The sequence below is a fragment of the Rhincodon typus genome, chromosome 4 (genome assembly GCF_021869965.1).
Source record: "Rhincodon typus isolate 14 chromosome 4, sRhiTyp1.1, whole genome shotgun sequence".
Lineage (NCBI taxonomy): Eukaryota > Metazoa > Chordata > Chondrichthyes > Orectolobiformes > Rhincodontidae > Rhincodon > Rhincodon typus.
Window position 1 is genome coordinate 1,995,069 of NC_063335.1, and position 21,680 is coordinate 2,016,748.

Here is a 21,680-nt window from a genome sequence, read left to right on the forward strand (position 1 = left end):
AGACCCTTCATCAGAAAAGCTTTTCTGATGAAGGGTCTAGGCCCGAAACGTCAGCCTCTCTGCTCCTATGATGCTGCTTGGCCTGCTGTGTTCATCCAGCCCTGCACCTTGTTGTCTCTAAAAATCTAAATATAATTGTTTGAAGAATATTTCATTTGGAAATTTCCAAGTTCAGAATATTCCTTTCTTCAAATCCAATATTAAGTCTACCTTCTGTCTTCCATCCGATGAAAATTGAAAACAAGTTAGATCTTAGCCCCCAGTCTAAATACCCTGCTCTTCAGTTCAACTCCAATATATAAAGTCAAGCAGAGCAAGAGAAGAAATGCTGACTGAAGTTACAGAAGTTTGACCCACCTTGGGACGACGGAAAATATTTTTAATTATCACAAATAAACCTAGTGGCTTTGAGTGAATGTTTCATGACATCACATCATGAGCAAGTAGTTAGTTAACTTGCCAAATTGTCCTTTGGAGGAGTATAATATGTATTGTGTCTCAAAAGTGAGTACTGGATAATTTGCTCAAAGTTTGATGGATTGAGTGCAAAGGGACCACAAGATTCTTGTGGTTTACAATGGATTTGTTCCAAATTCATTTGTACAGAGGCATTTGTTTCATTTTTTCTGGCATATCTATTTAAGCCAACATAGTTTAAGATTTCATAACCATTTTATCCAATAAAAATGCTGTTTCAGAAACTTCAATTACATATTTCTCTGTGTCTAGTAGAAAATGAAAAGTTTGTAAGTCTTAACTTCAACATATGCTATCATTGCAGAAAGATTGGAGATCATTTGAGCAGTGTATGTCAGTAACGTAATACTTCAAGAAAGGAAAAGGTGGATTAGCATAATTTTGTATGTAAACCATGTACAGAAAACAGCTTTCTGTTGACCGGATGATATAGCAGTTAAATGTTGGTGAATATCAGAGAATAGTAGAGTGATGCACTGCCACAATCACACCGCTACCGATGTCAAGTAAAACTAATATAGGGCCAACACTTCATGTTATTTATAGTCAACATGACTAGGCTATTGATATTGGCAATCCAAAGAGTTCCATGGCAAAGCCAAAATTAGCACCATTTCAGGCCAGTAAATAGGTTAGGATTTCAAAAACTTAAATTGTATCGATGCCCTGCGTTTAGAGCCATAGAGCTGTACAGCATGGAAACAGATGCTTCGGTCCAACTTGTTTATGCCGACTAGATATCCTGAATTAATCTAGTTCCGTATGGCCCATATCCCTCTAAACCCTTCCTATTCATGTACCCATCCAGTTGCCTTTTAAATGTTGTAATTGTACCCACCTCCACCACTTCCTCTGGCAGCTCGTTCCATACATGCACCACCCTCTGTGTGGAAAAGTTGCCCCTTAGGTCCCTTCTAAATCCTGCCCCTCTCACCTTAACCAAATATCCTCTAGTTTTGGACTCCGCTACCCTGTGAAAAAGACCTTGGCTATTCTCCCTATCTATGCCCCTAAAGATTTTATAAACTTCTATAAGGTCACCCCTCAGCCTCCGATGCTCCAGGGAAAATAGCCTCAGTCTATTCAGCCTCTACCTACAGCTCAATCCCTCCAACCCTGGCAACATCCTTGCAAATCTTTTCTGAATCCTTTCAAGTTTCACAGCATCCTTCCGAGAGCAGGGAGACTAGGATTGAACGCAGTATTCCAAAGATTACAAGATGTAAACATAACATTTTTCTAAAAGTTATTATCATCTGCTTTGTAATGTTTTAGGTAAGAAGTTTTATCTTTGAGTTCTTTTTCCATTTGTAAATGCAACATGTGTGTATTACATAACATTTCATGGAATATTACAATATAGCCCGCAACATATGCTTAAAAACACCCCGCTCCATGTGTCTATGTCAATGTTAATGCTCCACATGAGTCTTCACCCATCCTACTGTATTTTACATTGTCTTATCCCAATTTGTGCCAGAAATCTTTTGCATTATGCAAAAGCATAGTAATAATTTTAACAGTCACATAATTATGATTTAAAATCATTTGTATTAATGAGAAAACCATTTTCATTAAAATGTTTGGAAGACTGAGAAGCAGCATTCCGACCAGCACAAGAATCATAAGAATCTTCTCAACAGCCCTGTGAACAGGAACCACTAAACAGCTTTCACAATCTACTCCTTCATCCTCAACACCCATTTTTTGTGTGTGTGTGTGTGTGTGTGTGTGTGTGTGTGTGTGTGTGTGTGTGTGTGTGTGTGTGTGTGTGTGTGTGTGTGTGTGTTTTAAAAATCTTTAACTTTATGATGACTTTGGAAATAATGGGGCCTGATTTCCAGTGCACTACCTTAGTCAGATGTGAAATTCCGAAGTTGATTCTCAGGTGAATATGAGGTTGGAACATGTTAGGGGACACAGGGCTTTTAAAAAAAGACAAAAATCTGGCTGTCTCAGCATGTGGCTTTTCACAAGTTTAAATTGGATGGGTAGGGGCCATCATGATGCATTGGAAAATTGACAGTGGCTATTGAGTTTTGATCTTCCATTTACCCAATAATGAAACATGAATACAAGCAGTTTGCAAGCTCCATGGAGCTGATTTTTACATTTTGTGCATACTCCAATGGTTGCTGGGCCATCCACCTCCACCATGCATGCCCCCCCACTCATGAAAGTTCAAGTTGAGGCGGATTTCAGCACGTCTGTGTTCTCCAGACGCAGACACCCTTGGGATCACCTGACCGAGCCTCCAGGGCCAATGAGCTCCATTGTCAAGCAGTCTGCCCCTGTGCAAGCAAGTCCCCTTGATCCCCAATCTTTCCTTCCCCTTGTTTCTCTGACAGACTCAGTGGACTGACTGTGGCCCATCCCCTTGAATAACCTGCTTCAGAGCCAGAAACAACACTGAGACATAGCAGGAAGGAAAGAAAGAAAAGTCTGATCAAGATGAGCAAAGCTTATATAGGACAATGGGTTCTGCTGGCACTTTTTCCCCTCTTGGTCAAACATCCCAAATCTCTGTTTGCAAAAGTGATAATGTGAATGAGATGGACAGCAATGTGTGGGTCAGGGAGGTGCACAGCATACAGGGAATGAACGTATTCAGATTACCAATGATTTGGAACCCCACAGATCTATGTTCTGTACAGCACATGGATCTGTGTGTACTGTTCTTGCTCTCTGAAGAGCCTCACATTGGTTGACCTTGCAGCCCCCTCGTTCACAAATCGAGAGACTTACCCTGCTGACTCTTGGTATGGTTGTAGCCATTTTCTTTCATATTGCATAGTTTTGATTTCCAGCAAGATGTAAAGCAACAACAAATTTTTATGGGCAATGGCCTCCAGCCTCCATCTCTATGAACCAGTAAGGCCCCTGAACATCTAGATCTCCTTCCTGAAAGCATTTCACATGAACTCTCTAGAAATGTCAGCTCCCCAGTCCCTACATAACCCATCTATCTGGGCCTGTATCCACCCACCTTTCCCCTCCACCCTTAACATATGATGTGGCCATGCCAGGTGTGGTCATACACTGTCCCCCCAGTAAAGCTAGGGTGCTCCTGACCATAGACAGCCCCATCTTGCCTTATCCCATTCTCATCCATCCTTTGCCACACTTTCCCCCTTAACAGTGCTGTTTCCCCTTCACATATCAGGTTCCTTGTAATCTTCCCGGACTAGTTTGCAGCCTCCAATCACAATCCATGAGTAGGTTCTCAAGATTCCTTCCTGTGCAAGCAAGTCCCCTTGATCCCCAATCTTTCCTTCCCCTTGTTTCTCTGACAGACTCAGTGGACTGACTGTGGCCCATCCCCTTGAATAACCTAATTGGATAGCTCCAGGCGAGATATGTCTAGATCCCTGACTGATTCTTGTACATATGGTCAACTATGTTAGCCATACCCCCAGACTGATCGTGACGCACTCTGGACTGCAGAGGCATGGACCTCCTCACCAAGAACACCCCACCTGGACACCCCATTGTGGCCAGTCTCCTGGAGTGGCAACAGAGGCTGCCCTTGACTAACTGTGTCAGGACCCCCTGACTAATGCCTCCATCAACTTAAGTGAGGTCTACTGTCTTAAGACCGACACTTGCTGCTTAATTGCTGAACATGCAGTGAGTTCACTGCGTAAGCTGCTGGCACATGGTGCAAATGTAAGACTGATGAAGCACACTGCCACTCAGCAAGATGTACGACCCCCTTGAATGAGGACTGCTGAGCAGCAATGCATGCTGCCATTTTTTATTCATTCATGAGATGTTGGCATCACTGTCTGGGCCAGTATTTACTTACCATTTCTAGTTGCTTTTGAGAAGGTGGTGGTGAGCTGCCTTAGATCCACAATGCTAATAGGGAGGGAATTCATGAATTTTGAGCCAGTGACACTAAAGTAATGGTGATTTTATTTCTAACTCAGGATGGTGAGTGGCTTGGAGATGAACCTGCAAGCGGTGGTGGTGTTCCCATGGATCTGGTCTCCTTGTTCTTTGAGATGGAAGTGGTTTTTGGTGCTGTCTAAGGAGCCTTGGTGAATATCTGCCGTGTATCTTATAGATGAGCGTTGGTTGGGGAGAGAGTGAATATGGTACCAGTTGAGCAGGCTGCTTTGTCCTGGATGGTGTCAAGATTCATTAGTGTTGTTGAAACTGCACACATCCAGGCAAGTGGGTAGTATTTCACCACATTCCTAATTTGTGCCTTGTAGATGGTGTACAGGATTTGGGAAGTCAGGAAGTGAGTTACTTTTAGCAGGATATCTAGCCTCTGACCTACTTTTGTATCCACTGTAATTACACGGCCAGTCCAGTTCCATTCCTGCTCACTGGTAACCCCTAGGATGTTGACAGTGGGGGGATACACCACTGCTGATAACACCATTGGATGTCAAGGGACATTCAAGTTAGAGATGGTCAATGCCTAGTTGTGTGACTGTGCTAATAGGCATGGCAAGGCAAGGCAATGATACAATGAGCATGCAAGTAAGCACAAAATGAGTAAGCACTTAAAGAGCAAACGAACAGCCTGAGATGGTCTATCTGTGAGCTCAGTACCTGTCCCTATGCACAAGATATCTTTCCAGCAGTCTTTCAATGCTAGTGTGCCCTGCAATACAGGTCTCTGCTTCTTAAGCATCCATGAGGATCGTGAGGGGTTGGAAAATATTGGAGACAAATATCAGTGGATGAGGGGTACATGTGGCTAGTACTCCGAGATGCTGTTAAATGGTGAGTAAAATGGAGACTCTTCGTAACCAGGAGCGAGTTGCATTTACCCAGTGTTCGTTCTGACTTCCATGTTCAGAATCCTCTGCATCTTATTTGCTTGTAATGGGTGCTATGATGGGAAGCTGCAAATTACTGAGGCAAGATATGCAATTAATGTCTTTAACAAGCAATAATGCTGCTTAATTAGTAGCTCAGTCTCTAGCAAGAAGCTTGTCTTAATGCCTGGAATTGAATTAAATGATGCAACAAGTCGCTCCTAACACTGAGATGGGCCTCAATGGACTTCTTGAGTGATTTTGCCACATTTTTTGCCATAGTAATTCAGGCTCCGATAAGATTCTGCCCATAGTCTCCTTGAATTAGCCCTCATTAAACAAAGGGACATGTGAATTACCGAGATCATGTGATTGTCCATATTTATTAGACATTGCTGAAGAGTTGGTACTGTTTGTAGCCCAGATGATTTGCAGCAATGACCAGCTTGTGTATGACTCATTTTTAAAGTATTGACTGGACGTTTATAATATGACATGCTTGTACTAGGCATGTCATGACCAAAAGCTCATTCGTGGAGATCTAAGGTATCCTTCAGCATTAGTTGGTTTAAGGAATGCTTATTTGTCAGATGTCCTGTACACGATAATACAGCCACGTGAATTAATTTCAAAATTGTCCAAGTTCTCAGACCAGAGTCTCAGCTTTATCGCGCCACATAGTAGGCATCCGCCAATGTCTCTTCCAGATGAGACCCATCAACCTTCCTGAAATAGCTCCACATCCCATCACTGAGTCACCCTTTATTTAGACATGCATAGTACTTGACACTGATTCAGTTAGCACAGAGCCAGCTCCTAGAGGAGAGGAGGGGAGGAGGAGAGAGGAGAGGAGAGGAGAGGAGGGGAGAAGAGGAGGGGAGAGGGGAGAAGAGGAGAGGAGAGGAGGAGAGGAGGGGAGGGGAGAGGAGAGGAGAGAAGAGGAGAGGAGGGGAGGAGAGGAGAGGAGGGGAGGAGAGGAGAGGAGAGGAGAAAGATGAGAGGAAAGGAGAAAAGAGCCGATCCGAGCCTTTGTAGTCACATACACTCCATTGAGTGCAGTGAAAAGTTTGTAATGTCGCCTCTCGGAAAGGGAAATAAAGCATTCCACCCTTCACCAGTGCCCACCTCTCCCTAAAGGCATCAAGAGCATTGGTCGACACCACGTGCTTCCTTTCCAGGGACACCCGGGCTCAAATACAGCCATGGAAGAGGGGCAGGCAGTCAGCATAAATGACCACCCCCATGGCCCGCTGCCTGGACCTGTTAATGACCAGCTTGGCCAGGCCCAGGAGCAGACCCACGAGAAGATCCCCTGACCTGCCCACTCCCCTCCACACCAGGTGCCCAAAGGTCAGGAGTGTGGGGCACAAGTGCTACCAAACGCAGAGAATATGATCTTTGAGATAATTAAAAAGGGAGTTCCAATGCCCACACTCAATATACACATGGTCCACGGACTGCACAGTGCCACAAAACAAACAGTTGGGCTGGGAGTTGCACAGGACTGCTGCACACAACACCCTCCATCCCAGATTCCCCATGGGAAAGAGGGACGACTCCCACATAGAGAGACCTGCACTGAGGATTTCCACCATCCGGTGGTAAATGGGCACATAAAGTCGTGCCCAGGTACCCGTCTAAAATCAATACTTCCTGTGTTCTGCAGGCGGTTCAGGTTGTGGGGCACAGGCTCCCTGGGGAGGTACGGGATCCTGGGGCCAATGTAAAGGCAGGGGTACGCGCAGATAGGATCCAACTGCACACCTGAGCATCCTCCAACTGGTGCACAATGTTGGGTCCGAGCACTGCCATTTTAGGGCATTGGATGGCAGTGGTCACAGGCCGGATGTCTACCATCACCCTGTCTGCCAGTTCCTGCGGCAGCATCCAGCCCAGGCCCCCGCCACCCAGCAGATGCCCAAACCTGGTCATCCCTGCAGCCACAGCCCTCCCCTCCGCCAGCCACATGAACCTGCAATTGTAGAGGCGTGGATTCCTAAGCAACAGCTCTCTGATGATAGTCGCTACTCCTGATGGAGAGTAGATCCGGCACAAATCAACCATATCCCAGACAGTGATCAAGTCCTGGTAAAAGACATGCAACATCTCGAGGGCAACTTGCAAACCCTTGTGGTCGATAAACAGGAGCTGCATGTTGTAATTGAGTCTACGCACCTGGTGAAAAAGTTACATTGCCAGGATGCAGCACCGAGGAGGAGGATCAACGTAAAGGTTATCGCTGAAGGTGGAAAGTCACCACCTGGGTGTGGATGTACGCCGGTAACTGACCACCCTCCTGAATGGAGACTCTCAGAAATTGTGCCATGACCCAATGCGGCTTTATGTCCCTGAAGAAGTGAACCAACGTTCTCTGGATGTCAGCGACAAAACTAGAAGGAGGGACCAAAGGGACTAGCTGGTACCACAACATGGAGGACACCGGCTGGTTTATGAGCAGCATTTGGCTCCTGTAAGACAGCACTCAGAGCAGGCCTGAGCAGCGGCCTAAGCGAGCTGAGACTTTGGCCTCCAGCTCCTGCCAATTTGCCGACCAGGGTCCCTCAGCCGGGCTGAGGTAAACCACCAGATAGAGGAGATAGGTGGTGCTCCAGCTGAACTCCTGTAGCTCCTCTGGCAGAGAGTCCACCCACCACGGAGCAACCAGGAGTCCAGGACATTTGGTCCAGTTGATCCAGGTGGAAGTTGCTGCCGAGTACACTGCCTGATACTCGTGCTGCCTCCCCAGGTCAGCCGGGTCAGTGAACGTGAGGAGCACATCATTGGCATAACTGGGAAGGACCACGCCCGCGCCTGGCCCATGCAGAACCAGCCCCAACAACCTCCTCCTCAAAAGGCACAGGAAAGGTTCCACACACAGGGAATACAGCTGGTTGGACAGGGGGCAGCCCTGATATACCCCTGTCCCGAAGCGAAGGTGCACTGTCAGGGACCTGTTAACTTTAACCAGACACTCTGCGGTGGTGTATAAAACTTAGTTCCGGGTGACAAACTGTCTCCTGAACCCGAATGCCTGCAGACCCTGTCGAATTCCTTCTCCTGACCAAAAGACAGGAAGGCATTCGACAGACCAGTCCTCTGACAAAAATGGATCAGGCCCCAGAACAGATGGACATTGTCATGAATCCTCCAGCCTGGGGTGTGTATGACTGGTCAGGGTGGATCATGTGCAGCACAGATGCCAGGTGAGAAGCCAACATCCTGGCAAAAATGTCATAATCCATGCTGAGGAGGAAGACTGGACACCAGTTCTTAAGGGAACGAAGGTCCCCCTTCTTTGGCAGCAGGACAATGACCACCTTACGCCAAGAAAGGGGCAGCTCTCCGGCTGTAAGTCCCTCCCCTAGGACCTGTGCCAGCGTCAATCAGGGAGGTCCACCTGATTGACATCATTCTAACCACTACCTCTCCCCTGACCAATATTCATTCCTCAACCAAAGCTGAAGTGGTTTTGTCATTCATTTAATTGATGTTTTTGGGATTGACTGCTGTATTGCCGACATTACAACAATGAGTGCATTTCAGAATATTGTGGGATGTCCCAAGATTATGTAAAGTTATTTTTGTACCAATGTGCACAGTTCAATACTAGAATGTATTTTTTAAGGAAGCTGTCAATTCTATTTTAAATAAAATATAAAAAAAACTATACTATGCTTCAACATTGTTTTGTTACTTTCCACGATCACTTCTTTGGATTTTTAAAAATACATTGATCAAATAGTGAATGCTGCCAATTTGGAGAAAAGGCTAATGAGCTATAGTTATTAGTGATCCCGTCAGTCAAGGAAACAACAGTGAACGACAAGTGAGAGTCATTTTACTGATACAAAAATCCGTCATAATAGTATTGGTACTTTTGACTTGTATTTTCCATGATTGTGAGCACTAACCTCCTATCACACCCAAAATGCCCTCTGTTAATTATCAGTGTATTCCTTCAAGAGATTGAAAAGTTATTATATACCACATACCCACTGCCTTTATCTTCAGATTAGCACAGGACAAAGTAATATCTGTTGGTAAGCCATGTGAGGGGAGGCTTTATCAAGTATTATTTATACTTGCCAAATAGTGCTGATTGAGAACAACAAAAAGAAGTGTTGAAGTAAAAATGTTTAGTTCAGGTTTATTTTCCCATCTCTCTGTAAAAACTGTTTTCTCACAGGGCCCGAATTCTGCTGGCAAAGATTGAATATTTTTTCAAAGCACTCAGTATCTTTTACATACAAAGTTTGACTTCATTGCTATTGCAGACTTTGATCTGTTTATGAGGCTAACCTGGCACCAGTCATCATTCTCAATGACAATAATTCAATGTTGGAGTTATGCCGAAATCCTGAAAACATGAGGGTATAATTTTCTTCGTATCTGACATCTAATGGAGGTGTGTCATATGTTTCTTACCTGCACTTGATTTAGCTTGATAATACTCCTGTTCAGTCAGTTTAATGCCAGGATTTACAAATGCGTTTCATTTTATTTAAACCAAAGCTAGCCTTTTTCACCAACAGAATAAAGATTTAATAGTTAGGCAGACAGCTAAAATGTCTGTAAAACTTCTTCAATCACTGTGTAACTGATTCTTAATCTTGGAGAACAATACAAATCTTGGAGACAATGTACTCAGTGCTTCTGCGGAGGAGGGGGTGAGAGGCTTTGCACTCAGTTTGACCCTACTAATATTTTTGGTACAAAAGTTTAGGCTATAAAGCACATACTGAACAATGGGTGAGTCAAAGAGATTTACACGGTGGTAATGAGATCAGTAGGTACTTAAAAAAACAAGACAAAAGCTCAACTGATGTGAGCTTGTTATCTAAATAGGGGGGATTGTACTGAGCCTTCAACTACCCCTACTTGTTATGTATTTTCAATTATGTTATGCAGGTTGTAAAATCCTGGTGGCTTATCAGTGGTTTCAAATTGACTCATAATTTTGAGGGTGGGCTCAAATGTGTATGTTTCTATGTCAGTTTAGAAACGAAGGGTTTTTTAGTGCCATGAAGTGTGTGAATCTCTGCCCTGCTTACGTTCTGAAACTCTTGCTAACTAGGACAGTCATTATGACTTAGCATCTCAGCTCAATCCTGCTGTGTTTCAATACATTTTAGGCTATCCATCCCCCATGCAGGGCAGCTGGTAGTTGAAGTGTTGGTGTTGTTTGGTGGTTTTGTGTGCTGTCTTTGATGTCTCAACTTTGCCTCCACGTGTTCTTATAAGACTATAAGGCCATACGACATGAGAGCAGAAGTAGGTCATTTGCCCTTTAAGTCTGCCCTGCCATTCAATTAGATAATGGTTTAACTGATGATCCTCAGTTCCACTTCTCTGTCTTTTCCCTGTATCCCTTGATTCTCTTATTGATTAAAAATCAGTCTATCTGAGCCTTGAATATACCACAATAACACAGCCTCTACATCCTATGGCAGTAAAGGATACCACAGATACACTACCCTCTGACAGAAGAAATTCCTCTTCATCTCTGTGCCAAATGGGTGACTTCTTACTCAGAGATTATGCCCTCTGATCCTAGACTCTCCCACAAGAGGAAGCAACCTTTCCGCATCAACCCTATTGAGTACCCTAAGAATCTTATATGTTTCAAAAAGATCATCTCTCATTCTTCCTCACTGAGTACATACCCAGCCTACTCAATATCTCCTCATAAGAAAATGCCTCTAAAACCAGGATCAATCCTGTGACCCTTCTCAGGACTGCCTCCAATGTCAATGTAGCTTTTCTGAGACAATAGAGTAAAAATGGTTCACAGTATTCCAGGTGTGATCAAATAGGGCCTGCATGGTTTTATATTTTTACAGCCCAACATTCCATTTGTCTTCCCTAATACCAACTGAACTTTTTGTGATTCATGCATGAGGACCCTTCTGTGCTGCAGCTTTCTGCAGTCTTTCAGATTTCTTGTCTCATTTATATAAAAATATAGTGCAAAGTGTTTTTCTCATGATATATGCGAAGTGTCGCCACACTCCGACGCCATCTTGAAACAGACTCCGACGCCATCTTGAAACAGACTCCGATGCCATCTTGAAACAGACTGTTCCAAACAAAGTTACCATACACAATGACACGTGATAACTCCACATCTAAAAACAAAGGATTCCTTCTCTATGATAGATAAAGCAGCTCAGGAAATATTTAATGGATAAGCAGAATTCAAGTGAAGATACACAATTGCTAATATTAGTGTATCAGCTACATTTATATGAAAGGATACCATCTCAGAAGAGTTACTACATTTGTTGCCAGTCCCAGATAATACAGCTAAAGTCAACATCAACGAGTTTGCCCAACACCGTTCTAAAATAAGGGCAGGGAAGAAATAAGTCAGCATCTCATTGGTAGATTCGAAGACTATGTCTGGCTTCCTAAGTTTATTCTTATACAACCTATTTAAGTACACTATTTGAAATGTCAGTAACTGGAAAATTATTGCTGGTCTCTATTACTTTTTCAGTTTGGGTTTTCTTGTTAGTGTAAAAAAGACAAACAGCTCTACATCCTTATGGCAGGAGGCCAAAAAAGCTAACACAATTCATTAACCACTGACAAAAAAAAAGCCATTTTGAATTGAGGTGTTGCGCTGAAGTTTGACACTTTGCTGGGTTAAGTTGGAGTCATCAGTCCATTAGTGGCTGGTTATTGGAATTGAGAGAGACGAAAGCCCAGTGTGTTATTGAACAGAGTGAACACCTTATCAGAGGATTGAGCCCCTCATTGATCCATTCAGCGAGGCTGGCTCACAGTCAGACTGTGGCGGACTGATGCCCTGACTGGCCAGGATCGCTTTAACCTGGTGAGTCGCTTTCCTTCATTTTCCGCACAGGTTTCCACACAAGCTTTAGCCCAGTCACGTAACTGTTTTACGTAATCTATCTGTGTTAAGTTGTCCAGCTGTCTGTAGACTCTGTGAATCATCCTTCCCACTTGACTGAACAAACTAGCCTGAAGTTACCATTTTTTGTTTGTCCATTTCCCTTTTTGAGTTAGTGTGTTGCATTGACAGTTTTGCAATCCTCCAGTTTTCCAGAATATAGGATTCCAGGAAGATTACTACCAGTGCATCCACTTTCTCTGTATGCATTTTCTTTAATATCCAAGGATGCAATCCAGCACTGATTCGAGTCTTCTGACCTGTTTAATAAACCTTCCCAGATAAACATTCCCCATTTTGGTTGGTCGCAGGGCAGCAAATTATATAAGTCACAGAAATGTTTGATCTTATCAGAGATGCTTTGGGACTATCCTGAAAGGTATTCAGTTACCATTCTGGAAGTCTCCTGCTATGACTGAATACCAGGTAGAGCAGTTGCTTTAGAAGTCTGACTTCAAAAATGTGAATGGTATGTCCCATTCACCTTGCAGCTGTGTAATTTGGCTTGGCAGATGGCATTGCTGTTGGATTCCCTGGATTTGGAAGATCTTGCAAAGGCACTCTGTTGGTTTTTCTCCAATGCTTTGAGGTGCTTGCTCTAGGTTGTCCAAGTCTCTGGAGCATAATTAGTGTGCAGAGATCACAGCTGCCTAGTAATCCATGATTCAGGTTTGAGATCCTGTCTCTCAAATACTCTTTTCCTCAGCAAGTTGCCTGAGCAGGCACATTGTAATCGTTGATGAATTCCAACATCTATGTCTGGTTTTATTGACAGGAAGTAATCAGAATATGGAAAATAGTCCTAGAATTTAGAGAAAGGCTTATTTTCTCACATGCTTTGGTGAAGAAGACATTAATAAGCTTTTCTGGCAAATTGGTGACAAGCAGCTAATGTATGTTTGGCTCACTTTAATGAGGAATCAGCACATAATATTCCTATTCTTGAAGCAACAGATGAAATAAAAGAGTGGTTCTACATTGACCCTCAGTAAACCCGAACCCACGCTCTAACAGATGACACATTGATCCTCCTTGAGGATTTCAGCGCTAGAGCCATGATAGATTGTGGAAAGGTGTGATAGGTGAGGATGAACTAGGGAATACAAATACAAGATCTCTTGGTAACATCCATAGTCCAAACATTGGTACCTGTTTGATTATGTCATCGATCAAGCAAAGGACAACAGATATGTTTGTGTCACTTGGGCCATGATGGATAATGATAAGTAAGTGCTGAATTTCGCACCATCTTAATCCAGTGTGCTGTATCTTGCAGCCTGTCCTCCAAACAACAAAGCAACAGAGGCAATGTCTCAAGAGAATTAACTTTGAAGGCCTCAAAAATCCCCCAAGGTTGGACCTTCTAATTCAGTCCTGGCTGCAGACCTCTCAACTTCCACCAATCAAGAGCTATAGATATATACCCATAGTGCCTGGTCAACCCTAAAAACCACCAGAACAAGCACCTGAGAAGAGTTTCTTTACCTTTCTACAGGAAACATAGTGACTTGCTTGAGGGAATGATCAAGAGATATGGATCATAATTCAGCACAAGTGCAAAACTTTGCAGATGGAAAACTTTGCTACAATTCAAGAGAAAAGCCCTACCAGTTCCTGAAGACAACAGCATAAAACTTCATGTTTACAGTACAGGGAATCCTACATGATTACAGTAGTCATGTAGATCGGTTCAGCTATTAGCTTTGTGAAGCACAGAAGAAGAATGTAAGAACATAATACTGAGGAGCAAGAGTAGGCAATTCAGCCCCGAGAGCCTGCCCTGCTATTTATACAATCATGACTGATCTCAAACAAGATTAGGTTCTTAGACTTGCGTACAATTTCTTGGTTTGCTGGTTGGTATATCACATTTCCACAACCTACCCCAATTTGGATTTTTCACTAGCGGCCATTGTCAAACTTCATAACAATATCCTCATAAATCATCTGTGTCCATCCATACAGGTTTAATTAAGAACAGTAGATTATCTTTGATTGTGACGCTGGATGCAATGCTATGCACATTTATTTAGCTTATCTGATTTTAATCTGGATATTAGCATTGGGATCCTATTCAAAAATCTAATCAATTTTCTAGTGTACATTATAGTTTCACTAGTATGGTAAGAATCTAGAAACCACCAAAGACCATTCAGTCAATTTCTTTCGTCAGTCTTGCAGCAAGTGTCCAGATGATTTTCAGTTAAAAATGCACTCCATTTGTAAATTATTGTATCTTATTGACTTCAGAATCTGCTATCTCTCCTTTGAGCATTGATAGTTACCCCTTTACCTGACACTGTTTGGAAGTGTGACCCAAATATTGACAAATATTTTCTAGCAAAGTCCTTGTACCAGGTGTGATCAAATTACCTATTAGTTATATGAGTGTGTGTCTACAGTGAGGCAAGCCAGATTTGAATTACAGTCATTTATGGTCCACTATGAGTGCACTCATATGTAAGAAGTTTAGCTCTAGAATTTTGATGTGCAACATCTACGTATCTGTTGCAGAAAACCTGATTTTGGAATGTGAGCAACATTGCAATTAAAGAATCAGCTAAGATAGTGTGGGGCTGGAGTTACATATGGGCCAGGCTGGACAGAGTGATATGTTCCCTTCCCTTATCTAACCCGAAGGGCATTTGTAAACCATGTGGATTTTTACAACAAAAACAGCAGCTTTCACAGTCTGGTACTGAGTTCAGTTTCATAACTTTTGCTATGTTGCAACTTGAGCATGTGACCTCTGGGTTACTGATCTGGCTTCACAACTGCATACCCTTCATTGCTCATTAAGTGGAGAGTATACTGCTGAACTGCTGCATAAAAGAAATGGCTTGAAAATTCAGTGGCGCAGTTAACTGTGTTGAACCATAATGTGCTGGATCGAGGTGACAGCAGTCACTATTCGGTAGGTTCAGGTGTATGCCATCAGTTGATAGGATCATGGTTCATCTTCAACCTTAACTCCAGTTCCTACTCAATCACTGTATTACTTGGTCCTTAGAGCACAACAATCAATCTGTTCATATGAGCAATATCCAACAAAAGCCAGATTTATAGAAACAACCTAACAATCTGTGATATTATTGATGTGTTAACAAAATCATCTGTCATATAACTCCTGCATTCTTTAATGTTTCTGATGGTATGGCCTTTGTTTTTGTTCATTCATGGGATGAGAGCATTGCTGGCAAGCCCACTATTTATTGCCCATTCTTAGTTGCTCTTGAGAAAGGTCTGACAGCATCTGCTATGTTGACCCCTTTGCCATAAACAGAACCCCAAGAGGTAGATACCAAAGTAATCTGATTTTAAGACTAAGCAGCTGCACAGGTCCTCTGCTAGGAATGGGCCTATTAAAAACCAAGCAGACACAAACAATAAACAGGCAGGTGAGGAGAAGTGATGAGAAGATTTCCTGCTAACACAGTTCAGGGAAGTAGCTAAAAAGATCCCAACTGTGAAAGAACTATTGACGTGTTCCAGGTCAGTAATTTGCACTTACATCATGGATAATGTTATAAGTGTGTAATGCTTGTTCATTTAAAGGGCCTTTTACAACCACTATGTATTGTCATGCATCCTTTTATGTTAAATTGATAAAAGTTTAATTTCCTTTCCCTTTTCCTTGTAACGTTGCATGTATTTTTAATAGTACTCTTGTGATCCAAATTTTTTTCAAAGAGCTCCTGTTGAAAATATTATATTTGATATTTGCTAAAAAATGATATAATTACTGTTGCTTTTGTTTCAGCTTACAGCTCTAGCTGATGCTGCAGAGGAGAATCAGGCCAACTTGTACCAAGTTTTCACCAGGCTGAAGAGTGGCACCCATTTGTTGGTTCAATTGATTGGCCTGTGGCAAAATTTGAGCCCTGATGAGATGACCATACTGAAGGCTACATTTCTACCACTGATGCAAGATAGCCAGGAATTAGTAAGTGCTATGTAAGGTTGTAGAATATATCGTTTCTCTGCAGAGATGTTTATTCTTGAACAGATACATTCAACAGATTGATGCAGCAGATGCTGTCCAAATGGCACAGAGTTCTTTTGCTGCTGCACTATTTCTAAGAATAACTTTTTTCTTAAATAGAGATTCTTGGGTTTAAATTTACCATTTACAGAAATCATTGTCATGTTATGTTTAAGTGAGAACTGCACATGGGGAAATAAGATTGATATTGGCATCACCTTGAGTACATTTCCCGCAAGAAGATAAACAGATAGTTCAAGAAATGGTCTATGAATACTTTCTTTCACAAATAATGTGTATCATGACAAGGTATTACTTTATGCTCTTGAAAGAAAGTTCTATATAAATGCCCCCTGGTCCCCGAAGGTAATTGAATAAATGTATAGAATCTTCCCAGCACTGCTCTTCAATCTTATTGTCCTTAGAGAGAAAAACTCTAAGCTGCAGCAGCCCAAAAATTCCATCCTGCATAGTATTTGATGTATCAGTTGATCCTATTCCAATAACATTCAATTCTGTTCACATGTCATATGCTTTGTTCTGACAATCTCTTCTATGTCTAAAATTCATCCAAAATACAAAGCCAAAGTTGGCCATTGCTTTCCAGAATCAGTAGTACTGTTTTGTCCTCAGAGCTCATCCACTTTCCATGAAGAACTACTGTTCAAAAGCAATTATTATGTTGTTCATTTCACAGTGAAACAAGACCACATTCTGTGGCTGTTGTCTAATTGATGTTTCATAGCAAGCTACTCATAGTCTCCATTAACAAATATATTGAATTGATACCTACAGTAGACAACTAGTTTCAAACAGAAAATATCCTTTTATTTTTACTGATAGTTATTTGATTCAAAATCTGCTGTTGTATTAAAGCATGTCATACTGAGGCAAAGCTAGCTTATGTTATACCTAATTCAGATGGCAGGTATGTGGATTGTGCAGCTATAATTGTTGAAAGTGTTCATGGTGACATTAATATACAACAAGCTACTTGGCTGACATCACTGCGGACTAATTTAATTTTCTGTTAGTCTCTGTCATTTGTAATTTGTAAGAAATAGGATCATGCTGTATGACCCCTATTCACCATTCAATAGAGTCAAGCTTTGAGTTCAGCTCCATTTTGAACAAAGTCAATGTCCTTGATTCTCTTAGGATTCAAAAATCCACCTGTACAAATGAGTAATATCCAACAAAATTCATCAGGTCCATGAATACAACCAGAAAAATCATGTACAAGATTATTGACATGTTCACAAAACCATCCTTCATAGAGCTCCCAAATCCTTTCATGTTTGGATTCAATGTTTATTACCATTAGGATTTGTCCTTGAGAAGGAGCTGAGCTGTGTTTTTGAACTTCTGCAGTCTGCAGTCCTTTTGATGCAGTTATACTCATACAGCTGTTTGGGAGGAAGTCCTGAGTTTTAGATCCGGTATAGGATTGGCAATATCATTCCATGTCAAAGTGATGCAATGCTTGGAGAGGACCTTTCACATTGTATTGTTCTGATGCATTAGCTGCCCTTGTACTTCTAAGTGGTAGAGTTTGTTGGTTTGGTTGCTGGTAAAAACTGCTGCTGCTGTGTTCCGGTGGTAGAAGGAGTGAATGTTTCATCTGATGGATGGGGTACTCTTTACGTGGCTTACTTTGTCCTGGATAGTGTTGAGCTCTTTAAGTGTTGTCGTAACTACACATTCAGGCAAGTGGAGAGTTTTTAATCACACTCCTGATTTCTGCATTCTAGATGGCAGGCAAGCTTTAGAAGGTGAGGAGGTGAGTTAGTCACTGCGGAATTCCCAACCTCTAACTTGACCTTGTACCCACGATATTTATATGGCAGGCCTAAGTAATGCCTTTGAATGTCTTTGTGAGATGATTAGATTTTCTCTCTGTGATGGTCATTGTCCAGAATTGGTTTGGCGCGGTATTACTTATCAGACCAGGTCAAAATGATCAAAGTCTTGTTGCATGTACCTTAGATGCTGCAGTATTGGATAAGTTGTGAGCAGGACTGACCATTGCACAATCATTAGCAAATATCTCAGCTTCTGGCCTTATATTGGAGAGAAGGGCTTTGATGAAACAGCTGAAGATGGTTAGGCTTAGAACGCTGTCACGAACAACTCCTGCAAGTGAGACACTGACATCTAATTCCCATACCACATTCATTTGCCCTAGATGTGACTCCAACCTGTAGAGAGTTTCCACTGTGAAACGGAGCAGAAACAGCCAATCTTGCTTCTTCGACCTGGCAGGTAGATGCTGCCTGGCTAGGGAATTACAATAGTCATGCAGCAGATAGTCTCCGGTTGATAGAGAAAGCCACTTGTTGATTTACTGCAAAGTAGCAATGTGAGATAGCTGGCTTCTGTTCAACAGTAATTGTTTTGATTCTCTGTCATATTCCTATCCTCTATTGTAAATTCTCCTCTCTCTGCTCATCATGGATCTATACCTGACCTTGCTAATCTTTTCTTTTTCATACACCAAAAGAAGGTTTTATAGTCCACCTTTATGCTTCTTGCTCACTGGCATTCATATTCTCTTTTCATTTTCTTTATCAGTTTCTTGCTGAATCTTTAAGTTTTAAGATTCTAAGTTGCTCCCAATCCTCAGGCTTACCGCTTTTTCTGGTAACAAGATAAGCCAATCTCGTTTTCCTTTGTTAGTCATAGTAAATTCACCTTTCGTGATTTTTTTTGTGTCTTAGAGGAATGAGGACCACATAGAAACATAGGAACAGGAGTAAGCCATATGACCTCTCAAGTCTGTTCTGCCATTCAGTGATTTCATGGTTGATCTGTGGCCTATCTCCATATACCTGCCTTTGGCCTATATTCCTTAATAACCTCATTTAACAAAAAAAATCTGTCTCAGATTTAAAATTAATAACCGATCGAGCATCAACTGCCATTTGTTGAAGAGAGAAGTGCTTCCTAACATCTCTCTTGCATGGTCTGGCCCTTATTTTTAGATTATGTCCCCAGTTCTAGAATCCCCAACCAATGGAAATGGTTTACCCTGTCTTTTCCTGTTAATATCTTGAAGACTTTGATCAGATCACCCCTTGACTTTCTAAATTTTTAGAAAAGGCAAGCATGTTTTGTATAATCTCTCCTAATAACTTAACCCTTGAAATCCAGGTAAGGTCTGTGTCTTTATACTCCAATCCTCTAGATATAAAGCCAAGTAGTACTTCTGTAAATGTCAGCTATTGCCTAACTACTGTCAATTTCTACGCTATAGTTTCCCAATCCACCATAGCCAACTTGCCCTCCAGCCTTCGCCACTTCTTTTGAAGATTTAAGGAAACATTGCAAGGAAAGGCATTTTTCAAATGAATCCCATCTGCCTATTTTAAGTGGTTGTAAAAGATTCTGTGATATATCTGAGGCAGAGTAAAGATTTATCCCAGGATTACCCCTCGACCAATACCAACAGATTTGCTTGTTCATGGTCTTGGTATGCTTAAACTGGTAGACATGTTCCTTTACATGGCAACAATTACATTTTGAAATAATTCATTGACTGTGGAGATTTTTGTTGTAATGGATTTCTGATCACTTGGAATTAGACTTGTTACTATCAAGAAAATGAAAGGCTATCTGCTGAAAGGAGATTCAATTATATCAGGCTGTGGAGATCTTACTTAAAGTGAATTCAAGTTTAATTGGTACATAAAAATTATCTTGATAGCATTGAAAAGAAAATTGTCAGTGGCTGCCAATAATTAATGAGAAACTAACAGACAACCTAATATAAACATTGTTTGGAGCCCTTGTTAGAGAAAAGATATGAACTTTGTTTGCAATTAAAATGTGTTACCTTTAAAATTACCTGCTGCTGCATACAACTCAAAATAAGGAAGCAATTCTTCTTACTAATCAACATTGAAATATCCTTCAGGATTCAAGCATTCTTTGACAGCCTTAATATGTCCCTTTGGTACAGACAAGTACGATCACCAATAACAAGACAATCTCCCATTGGTGTGCCTGTCATTTTAAAAAGTTTGATAATGTTAATCTGACTGGCAAATAATTTCACAAGTTCTTAGGAGAACAGGCTCATTGCCAGAGACTTGAGAAGGAATAGTCTTTTCTATTTGTGTTCTTTATGCAGACTTTCAGGAGACACGTTCAGCTTAGAACCAGAAACAAAGCAAGTATGTGTATGTATTATTGTTAAAATTAACTGTATCAGTAAAACAAGAGGGCTGAAGAATAATGGATCTTTCTCAGACTGTAAGCCGTTCAACCATTTGTCTTCATTTATGAATTTTTTTATCCCTTTTTGAAATGTTAAGATGCTGTAATCCCCAGTGTGAATAGTTCTTTTCCTTACTTGGCAGAGAGTTTATTTGCTTTTCTGGCTGGATTTAATTTCCCTCTTACAGTGGATTCCCTCCTGAAAGCCCACTGCCATCAACTTTATATAAATATAAGTAGCCAGTTTTAACTGATGTTTGTGTCAGCGCAGATAATCTGTGTTTGTGATAGCAATGATGTGTCTTATTCACTATTGTTATTAAGAACTATGTTGACAAATGTAGCCTGTTTACCAGTTTATATCTGAATACTGTGTAATCCAGTATTTCATTACAATAAATAGACTGTTCTTGATGGTTATTCTGAGAAATAATGAAATGATCCTAACAGTTTTATTTAAATATACCTAACAAAATGTAGTATTAAAGATGTACAGAACATGTATTTGCAAACATTATGTGAACAAGAAGTATTGTTTGAAGGCTAAGAATATCTAAATGTAGAGTGTGATCAAATGAATATATAGAGTTCCCTTACATGATTTGTTTCATTTGTGGAATTTATGGAAGTAACTGCTCGGTATAACATGAATTCAGTAATTTCCTTTTTATTGAAAGTTTGATACAATGCACCTATTTAAGGTGGATTTCATTCACAGTTTTGACTTGGCAGTATCTGGAGGCAGGGAATATTGAATTAGGTTCATGTCACATGAGCACAGTAAAAAGTGGACAAGTGACCACTTACGGCACCATCTTAGGTACAAAGGTACTTAAGGTACAGAATTTTAGTTATAAAGCAGAAAAATAAGGAAAAGACAGTTAAATGTTACAGTCCTTCTTATGAAAAAGCAGAAAAGCAAAGAAGCACAGTTACCAGTTGAAGACCACAATCTATGTGCCTGACCCTGCTGGGCTCACCCTCCTCACAAACAATCCCCGGCTTCGGACTCGCCCTCACCATTGCATCTTATTCCTGCTATTGCTGCCGCCACAGACTGCCTGTTCCCACCCTCACCAACACCACCCCGTGGCAGCCTACAGCAGCTCACGCTGCAGGACACTAAAGGCTGTCCCTCCTGCTCTCACCACCACGGCCACAGGCTGCCTATTCCTGCTGTAGCCACTGGCCACCCTGGGCTCCCTAATCCCACTCTCACCGCCTACTACCCCTACCTCCCTACTCCCACTCTCACCGGCTACTACCCCAACCTCCCTACTCCCACTCTCACCGCCTACTACCCCGACCTCCCTACTCCCAC

At 41.7% G+C, this 21,680-nt stretch overlaps 1 protein-coding gene across 1 annotated transcript in view; it reads left to right on the plus strand.

Annotated features, from left to right (window-relative positions):
- Window positions 1-21,680, plus strand: part of bbs9 (Bardet-Biedl syndrome 9) — a 492,952-nt gene that overhangs the window by 250,751 nt on the left and 220,521 nt on the right. The window contains exon 16 of the mRNA XM_048595604.1: window positions 15,923-16,105. Coding sequence (XP_048451561.1) covers window positions 15,923-16,105 — 183 coding nt within the window. The remainder of the gene's footprint in view (window positions 1-15,922; window positions 16,106-21,680) is intronic.